Here is a 12,447-nt window from a genome sequence, read left to right as displayed (position 1 = left end):
AGCCACGTCTCCCCATGGGGGCTGTAGCCCGAGCCAGCTGCAACCCTGCAGCTCACGCTTTCAGAAAAGGCAGAAACTGCTATTAAAAAAAATCCAAAGGAAACATTTCTGATAGAAATGTGCTTCTGGAGACAGAAACTGCAGGAGAGGGCTGCAGGAAAGCCTACGGTTGGCCAGAAAGCTTAGAAGTGCTGGCAGTCTGGGCTTCCCCAATTTAAGAAAACCTCAGAAAACGTCACCAGGCTTTCCCTCGTAAATCTCTCCTCATGTCCTCAGTGCTGGGAAAAGGAAACAAAACAACAATCTATACCTGATTTTGGGGCAGGCGCTACTCTTGGCTCGGCTGCTGAGCAAAGGCAGCAAAAGGTGAGCTCACGTGGGATGTGAGATTGCTGCACTTTGCTCTGCCTCGGCAGCCTGAGATGACATTCAAAAGCTCAGCCGGCTGGACTGTGATCTTATGAACACAGGCTCAACATCATGCGTCACGGCAGCACTCTGATGCAGATGCTACTGTATTTCCTGCTCCAAAGGGAGCGGATTGGTCTAGCAAGGCCACACAGGAGAGGAACAATTGTCTTTTTCTGCACACCTCCACTACCCAGGAACGATCACCCTGGCCTTCTGTGCTTGGGAAAACAGAAGCGCTCTACAAGCACACAGAGTGCCACATGAAGTGAGATTTCACCGACTTTTGCATTTACTAGAGAAAGATCACAGGAAGTATCCTGCAGCTCCAACCAAATTCCTTTCATTCAAGGCAGGGCAGAGATAACGACTCTTCTGCCCAGACAGGGAGGTCAGGAGACTTCATGCAGCAAAGCTGTCAACATGTGACTGCTTCCTTTCATAATGACTCTGACAGGGAAGGGAAGGCAAGGCAAGGTTTTGAACACTGATTTTTGGACAGACAGATAACTGCAGCAACCACCAATAACATGAACCCATCTCAGACTCAAAAGTTTGAACCAGTTTGGGGTATTTTTGGTAAGAAAGATCTTCATCTGCACAGCTAAAACAGGCTGCACCTCCAGAAAGGGAAATGCAGCTTGTGCCAAGATTCAGGCTTTACCCTGACTCACCTCCTCAACTGCTGAGAAAATGGGCCGGTCCTGCTCAAAGTTAAACCTCTTGTGTGCATTTTTCAGAGGGGGAAGATTTCTCAGGGCCACATCTTCTGGGAGCAGCAAGTTGGCTTTCAGGTCTGGGAGCTCAGCACCACTCAGAACGTCCTTGACTTCGTTACATAGGACCAGCCCTGGAGAGGACAGAGGGGAAGCACAGCAACATATGGTGACTTAAACAATTAACATGGAGATAAAGAGGAAAATGGCTTTAAGGCACACAATAACGATCAAGGGCAGAGGCTTTAAGTTATACGTGTACTGTGAGCATGTGTTGAAGGAGGAACAAAAGGCCACACACAATATAAAGAGTAACTGTCCCAAACAGCCTGCTGAGGCACACCACTTCAGAAAACCCGTAGTTTGGAGGGTTAGCTCTCCCGTTTGTTCCAACAGACACGGCATCTCTGTTTAAACTACGCTTCTCATGAACCCTGGGGACCTTTAGGCTGAGGTACAGAGCACATCATCAGCATTTGGAGGTTCAAAACTAGTTTCCACGATTGCCATGAGAAAATCATACCCTTACTTATGGTCTTGACAGTTAATTCCAATGGTGTTGGCCACACAAGGACTTCACGCACCCAGGTGTGAGTTTTTCAGTATACTGTCAGCCATATATAACGCATTAATAGAGCTAAAGTCTACAGGAGAGTATTTAACTGGAATGGTGTTTAAACACAAACACACGCATGATGTCGCTTCCCGTTGTGCTTATAAGCAAACTGCTACTGGCAAATCTCTCGTCCTGGGATCTATCACACACCACGGAAATCACTGATGACTAGGCTTGCTGAAACATCACATCGCCATTCCCTTCTCCAGTACCTGATTCCTGCAGGTCTGCAGCAGAAGGCAGAAGGTTCAGGAGCACAGACAGCCTGTTCCATAGGCTCTGAGAGCTCTGCAGGAACAAAGCACAAAAGGCCACAGAAAATGTCAAGACAGATGTATGCAATAACCAGGCCACTTGGGCTTTCCAGCATCTTTCACGGAGCTCAGAACGCTTTATGAAGAGTAAACTTCACTACACTTAGGTCAAGATTATCTTAATTCAGCTGGTGGGGTATTTCACTTCACCTTCTGTCCAGGACTGGGAGAGTAGTTTAATATGCCCATAGCAACCCAGCCCAGGGGAACTTGGACTGAACATGGAGCAAAAGTTCCCACCTGAGCACACATGATAATGAGGTCAGTGTTTGTCCTCAGCCAGTCCAGGAACACCTTGACAGTGAGAAGCAGCCCTTCGTTGGTCACGATCTCTAGCTTCTCCTGAAGGGATCGTTCATTCCTGCAGGATTTGTTACTTGAAATGCTTTCCTCAGAGTCAGACAAATCATCTGGAAAATGAAGGGAGAAGAAGGATGGCAGGCATTAAACCCCTTGACAAGCCAAGCCCTACCGGTATGAGAACAGCGGTGGGTTGGTAAGAGTTGAGTTGAACTTCTCGGTGCCTCCACACATCCTCACAAAACCAGTTCCCAGTCCCCTGTGCTGTTGATAGGAGTGTATCACTCTTGCATTTTCTTCTTCGTTGGGAGAAGATTGCTAAAATCTCCCTGTGAAAGTCTGACAAATGCCTTAGCCCCTGCAGCAGCCTCTGAGACGCTCACTAACAGCACAGGGGGAAGCAGCATGTGCTGCCACAAGGACCGTATCATCTACTGCAGAGAACAGAGGCAGAGATCACTGTTTAGGTCAACGTGCACTAATCATTGGGCTATGCAAAAGAATAAAATGGTAGGGCTATTTTACGAGCCAGGGCCCAGATAATTTTAAATGCTGAATATGCTTTGCAATCTTGTAATTCTACAGACCTGAGGATCTCAAAGCCACTGCCAATGAAATTGTGTGCTAGCTACATGAGTGACCTGAGGTCAAGGTAGCAGAAAGCTGGGAATCAACGACACATTTTGCTACAGTCCCTTATTTTAATTGCACAGTCATTTCTGCCTATTAGCACAGCAATTATCATTCAATAAACCCTCAGAATCAAAAGGGAGGAAGTAATTTATTCAGAAACCATCCCTGACAGAGTGTTAAGACCATTAAATAGCTCGAGTTTTAAAACAGCACAGCTGAGGCAAGGAGAGCTCAAAGCTAAAAAGCACATGGGTTAATTCATGCAGCCTGGCTCATTCAACCTCTCATTTTCTACATCTATAAAGGTATCATGGCCACACTATTTGAATATGTTCCTGGAGCTGCAACATCTGTGTAACCTATTGAAGGAAAATGTTAAATAGACCAAAAATCGTTTGTGTCTTCCTTTACCCCCATCTCAAAATTTTAAGTGGCTATGAAGCAATGCTGGGAGCCAGTCAACATTAACATGATCTAATACTCCTCCTTCAAATTCTGGCCCAGGCAAAGCCTGAATCTTGCCAGTGCTGCAGGCCCACTGAATTTGGCAGCATGATGCAAAAATGTTTCCTTGCTCCAGGGAAGCTGGGAGGAATGACAAACAAGACCGAACAAGCCCATGTGGTTTTATCTGAAATACAAACAACTCCCTGTAGTGCATCAGATCTCCCTTTCGAGCTGTTTTTTTCCCAGAACATTATTCAGTTGTGTAAGTTGCATGGTAATAGAGACATTGCAGCTCCACCTGCTGTGCATCTGCAGTTTGGTTCGGCCCCGAGCACTCATCGAGGCAGCGTTCAGAGGGTCACAGAAAGAGGTCCTCGACTCCTCTCGCATGCACCCAGGTCACATCTTACAGACAAGCTCCTAGGAGAGCTTTGCAGAGTTGATAATCTGACATCTCACGGAGAACATCCTGGACTGCATCTGCACTGTCCATCACTAGTGTCTGATTACAGAGATTTCACACGGGGGGAAAAGGAAGATAATCCAAATTTTTAATACCTACTGGAATTATCCTCTGTATTGTCAGAGCTGCTCAGCATTTAGCCTGTTGAGCAGAACAGCAGATAACCCTGCCTGGTTGCAGGTGTTTCCTTTACTCAGTGCACACGTTCCTGGATGTCAGGCTAAAAGAGTAAAGCTCTTCCTTCAGGAAACACCCAACCCAATACCTGCCCAGTACTTGGGTAACCTGCTCCTCCAAACCTGGCTGAAGGAGAACTTGCACGATGAGAAGGGGCGGATTTTAGCAAACAAACTGCTACAGCTTGCAGTTTTCTACACAGAACTGCAACAGCAAATATTTTGAACGAGATTGCTGATCCTTACCTTGCTCTGCCAAGCTGGGCTTCTCCAGATCTCCATTGACACATGGCTTGCTTTCTATCCCATCCTTCAAGACCGGCGGTTCACTGTTCGGTTTCAGAAGGATGTTGCTGAAAGTGGGTGCCAAGCGAAAGCAGCGTTTGGTCTGAAACAGCTGGGTGGACATGGCCTGGAGATTACTGGCTATGCTTGCATCATTAGTGCTCAGGGAAGCTGGCCCATTGACTGCTGGATCTGGAGCCTCAATTTTAGAGATGCTTGGGCTCTTGGAGTCCCCCAGCCCACTGCCATCCACACAGTTTAAGGCCTCTTTGGGCCCGCTTTTGCCTCGGACGCTTCCCTCCTCACCCGGCTCATCCTCCATGTCCTCCAAGTCGGACCGAGATTCTTGGCTGTTCATGTCAGAGTCCGTCTCCACATCAAAAGCAGCTTCTGCTTCCTCATCGCTCTTCTCTGAGCCACTTTCTGAGCCATCACTACCCTTTATGGAGCCCTGGCTGGAGTCAGAGTCAAAGCCCTCGCTCAGGTCACTCTCATCCACCTTCTGGGGGTGGCGGCGGCGACGCAAACAGGAGAGGCGTGAATATTTCTTGCTTTTCTTGCAGTCATTCTTCCGTTGTTCCTCACTGGGCTGATGATTGGTCAAGTCAGTTTCAGCTTCCTTCTCAATCGAGTTCAACGGCTCCCGTGACTCCTGGTCATCTGCGGGCATTTAAAATGAGACCACAAGTTAAGAAAATCCCCATGTATTCACACAAGCTGCTTGCCAGCCCTGAGTCTGGGGAACCAGCAGTGCAAATTTCAGCCATCACTTCTATTAGTGTCTTTAATCAGAGAATGAGTGATGGCAACCTTAGAAGAATGATTCACTTTCTGAAAGGTGCCCGGAAAGACTTGAGAAACCTGGATTCCTACTGCCCAAGCTGTGCTGCTCCGTTATCAGGCAGCCTCAGTGTTGAATGCTGCCAGATCAGCATAAAATACACAGCTGAATCTTAAACCTTTTCCTTAGCTTTTTACAGTCTAAAAGCCAGGTGAGACCCAGCAAGCAGGACAAGGGCATGTGCCAGTCCGCTTGATTAAAGTGGCCACTCCACCATGTAACTAGACTGAGTTGACCTAATCACTTCCTTGATCGACATGCTCACGGCCTCTGCAGCAGCCCTATGTCACCCTGACAGCTTCAAAACCCTTGCAGGGAAGGAGTCATTCATTGTTGCTTTTGACCAGGAAAACTCTAGTCCTGCATTCTGTGAAATATTACAGACTGACCATTCGCAGGGGAAAGATTCAGCAGTTTTATTCTCTGCTCAATAGGATCCCTTGGAATCCTGCTCTGCCCAGGTGTTTCACCTGAGATCATCTCCTCAGTGGAGGAGAAGAGAGTGCAGTAAATAATAGCAAATAGAGAGTCAGAAAATAAGGACCACAGATTGGGGTAAACAAATGATGAATGAGCTGCCAAGAGATACAGAAAGATAACTACTTACAACAAGGAAAGCAACATTTTCATCCTATGATGATTCTGCTACTCACAGAGAACATCTAAGTGGAGACTGTCTCAGCAGATCACCCACTTTTGGGGATTTCAGCCCAGCAGTCAAAGATCAAGATGTCTCTAACACCACTCAGGCACTACACTACAAAACACATGCCCAGGGGATTTAGGGAAAAAAGTAAAAGCCGACCCTACAGGGAGGCAACTGGGGAAACCCAGCTTATACTGTCTCTGTTCTCTTACCTGTGCCATCACTCTGAAAGGCTGGGACTGGATTTTCCCCTTCTTCTAGCTCTGCCTGCAGGCGAATATTGACGTGATTTATCAGGTGAGAGAAGAGGGCCAGCGTGAAAGCGATGGCTGCACTGTACTGCTTTGAACCTGCAACAAGACAGCATAATGATGTGGAGGAGACTCACCACTAGTCCAAGACATGAATGCCAATTAAGACATCTTCAGCTTAACCGGACTGCTGAATATTAATCACTAAATTTCTGAATGGCTGAATAAAACACCGGTTACCTGCCCTCTTGAGGCTGTGAACACTCATAAGGCAGATGATCACCATGCGAAAGATCAGGAGATCAGGAAGGAAAGAGTAGCCACTCTCATATTCTTCTTCATCTTCACTAGTCGAGCTCAGATTAGGAGAGGGCAGGTAGAACAAGCACAAGTTGAAATCCTCCAGCACAGACTGGCAGAGAGATGTGAGCTCAGAATCCAGAGAGCTTAACAAGAGGAAAAAAAAACCCCAAAATTATTATTCAAGACTCAAGCTCCTGCAATGTCTGTATGGAAACTGAACCAAAACTGGCAGTTAGGCTATCCTTTAGCACTAGACAGGATGAAGCACCAGGGAATGAATATACTGCAGTCAACAACAGCTATGGGAAGCAAGTGAGATGAATCAGATTATGTTTTCCTCTCCAAAGCTGCTAAACTAAAGGCAAACGATAACTAGAGCACCTCCCTGCAAAGGGATGGATCACCAAAAATATATGACTTTTTCCCTGGGAGCTCAGGCAGCAGCCATTAAGATACACAGGGCACTTCAATGCTAAAGGCAGCAAAAGTTTCGGATCCACGGCTCAGTTAAAGGATGACATTGCAACGTACAAAATAAGGACCCAACTTTTCCTCCTCCTATGGCTCTAACTTGCAGCCCCGTAAGATTATTCCAAAATCCTCTGTAGCTATTAGCTACTTCAAAGGAAGCACCCACGGTATTCAGTATAATGGACTACGGGAGTTCTCCTTGTTACAAAATAAACCTGTCTGCTAAACATCTAGCAAATCCTTTTCAGGGGGCATCGTGCTTGGGAAATTGAAGTAATTTCCAATTTTCTTATGTGCTAAATATGTTAAGCGGATATTAAACGAGCCTCGAAGATCCACTCTGGTATAAGTCAATATTTGCAAGCTAATCCCCTACTGGACTGCATTAGCCAGGACACAGCCAGCAGGTTGAGAAAAATTATTATCCCTCTCTATTTGGCACTCACAAGATAGCGTCTGGAGTACTGCATCCAGTCTTGGGGTCTCCAGTACAAAAAAGCCAACCAAATAAAAAGACACTGACAAACTGGACTTAATCCAGCAGAGGACTGACAAGGGGAACAGAGCACACATATGAGAACAGGCGAAGAGAACAGAGTTTGTTCAGCCTGAGAGAGGGAAGGCTGGAGGGTATGTAATTTTCTGTTTTCAGATGCCAAATAGGTGGTTACAGAGGACTGTGTAAGACTCTTCTTAATGGTACACAGCAAAAGGAAGGAAAGCAATGGGTACAAGCTGCAGAAAAGGAAAATGAGACTAGATGAAAGGAAAAAAAAAAATTCAACAGTGAAGGTGCTCAAACACTGGAAGGGGGACCAGAGAGGTGTGGAATCTCCGTCCTTAGATCCACTCAAAACTCAGCTGGATGAGGCTCTGAGCAACCACATCTGACTTCGCATTTGAATCTACCTTCACAGTGGACCTTACTTTGGGGGAGGACTGGACCCCCAGAAGGTCCCTTCCAACCTAAACTCTTCCATGATGATTTCACTGTAGCCTGTGTATAAGCCCTTTAAAACACGTGCTCTATTTCAAGCATTAAGAGGTTAATTTACAATCACCTGAAACCCTCCCAGCAGAGACAGAGAAAATCCAAGGGGAAAACAAATTTTTAAAAAAAATCACACAGCTGTACAAAGCTTTGCATTTATTCTAACATGAACAGGTTATGCTATTTCTTTGAACAAGGCATTCAGTTACAGATTTCCAAATGCAACGAACAGCCCTGCACACGTACAGACGGTGACTCTTTGCTGTCCTATCAGCCTAAATCCAGTGCTTGCCAGGAAAAAGCATTTCATGACTGAACAAGGCAAGAAAACACCAAAGGCGCATAGTACAGCACAGAGATGAGCTGCGAGGCTCAGGAGTTCAACATTCACTCAGCTACTGGCTTGATTTAGCCAGAGTCACAAAATTTTTTAACCCTTTGGTATTTCAGCCTCCCTTGGAAGACGATCTTCTTCACTCTCCCTGCAAGGTTAGAAGACTGAAGTCCTGGAACTTTTGGCAGAAAGCCTCAGCACACGCACTGTTATCCTACAGGGAACAGTCTCTTCCAATTCTGAATGCTTGCTACTGTGAGTTATCACTGGAGATATAATCTGCTGTAACCTTACCTGCTCTTTGGCTGCAAAAGACTCTGCAGGTACATAAAGCTCACCAGCAACCTCTTAATGTCTTTGCCTCTAAAAAGATTGAGAAGAAAACACTGTAAAGCAGGTACCCCATCACAGAGATGGACTAGACTAACAGCTCTATTAATAGGTAAATCAGGTCTCAACTGAAAATTACCTTCTGAGGAAACTGGAGGAAAAAAGACACCTTATCCACTTCTAACTTTCACCAATGTGCCTCAACCCTCATGAGCAGTCACCAGTGCCAGGGAAGAGTGAGAAAGTCTCTCACCTCAAACTCTATACCTAGCCAGCATTTAGCTTTTGTCCTGAAATTATGACCTGAGAGATCAAGAATGGGATCTAAACTAGGGCTCTCAAAATTCTGGGAACAGTCACTGCCTCAAATGGGCCATCAACCAGCTCCCACTTCCCAGAAAGACACGTCCTGGTTTTGGCTGCGATAGAGTTAATTTTCCTCCTAGTAGCTGGTCTAGCGCTATGTTTTGGATTTAGGATGAGACTAATGTTGATAACACACTGATGTTTAGCTGTTGCTAAGCAGTTTTTACAATTAAATCAAGGACTTTTCAGCTTCCCAGGCCCTGCCAGTGATGAGCCTTCCACAGGAGGTGCACAAGGAGCTGGGAGGGGACACAGCCAGGACAGCCGACCCAAACTGGCCAAGGGATATTCCATACCATATGACGTCATGCTTAGTATATAAGTTGGGGGGAGTTGGCCAGGGAGGGCCACAGCTGGGGAAACTAGCTGGACATCGGTCAGCAGTTGGTGAACAATTGTGCCATGCATCACTTGCTTTGTATATTCTTTTATCATTGTTCTTCTCTCCTTTTCCTGCCCTATTCAGCTGTTTTTATCTCAACCCACAAGTTTTACCTTTTTTTTTCCCCCAGTTCTCTCACCTATCCCACTGTGGGGAAGGGCTGCGTGGTGGTTTAACCTAGCAGGCAGCTAAAACAACAAGACACTATTCTCAACCCAGAGGATGACACCGGTGGCATTGCAGACCCTCAGCCCGCACCCCTCTCCTTTTCTTTTCCCTCTTACCGTTTCTTGCTTGGAGACAACTTCCTGGTTTCACATTTCTTCAACTGGTGATACATTTTGGCTGCTTTGTCATACAGCCGCTTCAGGTTCCCATAGGCACCTTCAAAGGACACTTCAGACTGGATACTGAGATACCAAAATAGAACACATCAAAAGTTACTTTGCCACAAGGTTGCTCACATTTTATGGCCTGAATTCACTAGAAAGTCATTCAGGCATCTAAACATGAAGACAGGTACCTAGTGCTTTTGTTTGAACATGCTGGGCTACTTAACTCCCACTGATGTCTGCAAACCCCACTTCAAGCTAGAGGAAAGCTCCATCTGCAATGTTTACACACCTTTTCAAATGTGTGCCTTAAGGCCACATTCAGATAACGGAATTCCACCCACCTGACTACATGGGGTGCCTCACTCAGCACCTCCACTCCCCCTTCAAACCTGGCTCCCTAGCACAGGCAGAGGGTCTCAGACGAAACCCTGCCCTTCACGTGCAGCCCCGCGCATGTATTTTAGTGACCAGCACAATGGTTTGGTTCGACCACGGTTCTTTCATATCCGTCCTGCTCAACAGTGAAACAAACCCATCTCTCTTCCTTCTCCCCTGAAATTTATCCACCGAAAACAGTCACAAGTCCAAAGTAAAGGAGAAAAGAATCTGGCACCAGCAACTACAGTGCATTGATTCTCTGTCCAGAGAGTCAAGATCCTCACGGACACTCACCAGCGTAAGTAGCAATAGGTAGCTTCCACATTGTAGTATTTGCTCCCTGCCAATGTCCCCAGCTGGTTAAAGGGCATACCTGTCATGAAAGAGAGGGGCAAAGGAATTAACTTATAATGCTCCAATGGCCCTGCTAGAAAACAGATCCCTTCCCTCTCACTACATTTCCACGCAGGAGGGAAACCGGGAGACACAAACAGCAGTAAATGTGCAGTACAAAGGTCTAGACTACTTGATCCTTTTGCCACCCAGTTGTTTGGTTTTTTCCTTTTTCACAGTGCTTTTAGATCCTCCCCACCTTCCTGCCAGTTATCTACATAAGAAAGCAGAGCAAACGATGCCGCCTCCTCTATATTAACAACGCCATGGCCTTGACTCTGTATTCCTCTTGACATAGACATCATCTTATCAGCATTTAAGAGTTCTGTTCCAGCTCGCTTTGGTACATTAATTTTTGTCACTTATTGGTATTGGGGATCAGCCTATCAACAACTCAGTGAGAACTCTGCAAAGACAGCACAGAGAAAACATTTTTCTGGAATTGCACACTTTTTAAGGTAAGACAGGCCCTCAACTCTTGCCACAACGCATTCTCATAACGTAGTCACTTCTGAAGGAGAAAGTAGCTTGTGAGATTTTTTTTGCAGGGGTAAAAAGAGGGAGATGACCAGTAACGTTCTGCTCCTGGCAATGGACAGCTGGGTCTTCCCAGCCAGACAAGCACAACTTTACCACATTCATTGAAGTCAGAGCTTCTCAGAGGTTATCAGATAAGTTGAGGTCACTGGCGTAGAGCACCTTTGCTTTAACTCCTCTCTTTGGCTTGCCAGCAAGAGAAGGAAGTAATTATAACCAGAGGATAAAACCACTCCTCTCTCAGCAGCAGGTTATAAACCTGACCAGCGTAATATCACAGAGCATTGTTTTTAGCTGCAGCAACAAGATTTTAATGACTAAATATTCATGGTAACACACTCACCAATTTGCGGTGCAACAGAAAGTGCTTGATAGTAAAACCGCTCAGCCAGCAACTCAGTGTCCACACCTGCCAGTTCATTCTGATAGCGAGCTGAAAGAAAACCACACGCCACACATCAGAAACCAGAACACAGTGTCTTCTCTTTCCTTCTGCAGAGAAGCACAGTTTCCCTACAGATTGAAAAATACCACAAAACTAGAAATACTGGCCAAGTCAACAAATCCATCAAAGAAGAAGAGCTCTTGGCAAAACACAGAAACGTACATGGTTTGCCAGGCCCGTTTGAAGCACTTTTATTTTAACTGCACTATTCCGCACATCACAACCCCTGCCACTTCAAGCAAAGGGGATATCCCTCAACACTTGTGGCAGCATGTAAGCAAAAGGAAGAAATTATTCTGCTCCATGTGTTAAGTGCTGACTCATTTATTTTCGAAATAACTCAGAGCTGTGCTCCATTTTCCAGTACCTCAAACAGACTATATTTTACTACAGCAGAGTGTGAACTCTAAAGCAAGTCAGCTGACCTAATAAAACACCTGGCCGTGGCTAGACTGGACTTTATTCTTTTTTTGGGGTTTGGTTTTTTTTTTTTTGGACAACAATAGGCATTTTGGAAACTTTAGGTGAAAGCATTGTGAACAGGTGAACGCACTTCTCTCCCACCAGTCAGGTATGTCATTCTTACTACCCCCATAAGACATTTATTTGCAATGCCATTTTTAGGCTGATTCACACGCAACGATAATGCCAAACAGCTTTCAGGAGTTTGAAGGCTGCTGCGTGTCAAGCACATTTACCCGCGCCACACTTCAAATAGCTGTTTTTCACACAGTTACATGTTTTTTCACTGCCTTCACTCCCACATGTTCACAATCAAGCAAGAAGCTGACACACATACCACACACTTCAGGAGGTCGTGACTGTGGGATAGACATGTCTGCTATAAAAAGGATGACACGCAGCCAGACACAGTGACAAAGAACCTGGGGCTCTGCAGTGTCCTACCACTCTGCATTGATTCACAATATTGCTTAACAAATCTGATTTTCAGTCACACTTGTGCTGATGACAGTGGCTCCATAAGGCAACCTTAAAGCAAGTCTGAAGTGAGAAGTCAGCCCACTTTGAGTTTCCTCCACACTGTCCAAACAAGATAAATAAAAGCAAAGGCTTCCATTCTTACAC

General features: G+C 45.7%; 1 protein-coding gene across 3 annotated transcripts in view; it reads right to left on the bottom strand.

The window, feature by feature from the left end:
- SMG5 (SMG5 nonsense mediated mRNA decay factor) overlaps positions 1-12,447 on the bottom strand; it is a 32,862-nt gene that overhangs the window by 8,366 nt on the left and 12,049 nt on the right. For all 3 annotated transcript variants that reach the window (XR_008574360.1, XM_054806261.1, XM_054806259.1), the window contains exons 6-15: positions 11,260-11,349; positions 10,281-10,359; positions 9,558-9,683; positions 8,490-8,558; positions 6,337-6,542; positions 6,058-6,195; positions 4,320-5,018; positions 2,295-2,464; positions 1,953-2,028; positions 1,083-1,258 (exon numbers count right to left, since the gene is read on the bottom strand). Coding sequence is in view for 2 of the 3 variants with exons in the window: in XM_054806261.1 (XP_054662236.1) it covers positions 1,083-1,258; positions 1,953-2,028; positions 2,295-2,464; positions 4,320-5,018; positions 6,058-6,195; positions 6,337-6,542; positions 8,490-8,558; positions 9,558-9,683; positions 10,281-10,359; positions 11,260-11,349 (1,829 nt within the window). In the remaining variant the exon portion in view is untranslated. The remainder of the gene's footprint in view (positions 1-1,082; positions 1,259-1,952; positions 2,029-2,294; positions 2,465-4,319; positions 5,019-6,057; positions 6,196-6,336; positions 6,543-8,489; positions 8,559-9,557; positions 9,684-10,280; positions 10,360-11,259; positions 11,350-12,447) is intronic.

This window comes from Grus americana, chromosome 29, assembly GCF_028858705.1.
Source record: "Grus americana isolate bGruAme1 chromosome 29, bGruAme1.mat, whole genome shotgun sequence".
NCBI lineage: Eukaryota > Metazoa > Chordata > Aves > Gruiformes > Gruidae > Grus > Grus americana.
This window is presented reverse-complemented; position numbering and strand designations above follow the sequence as displayed.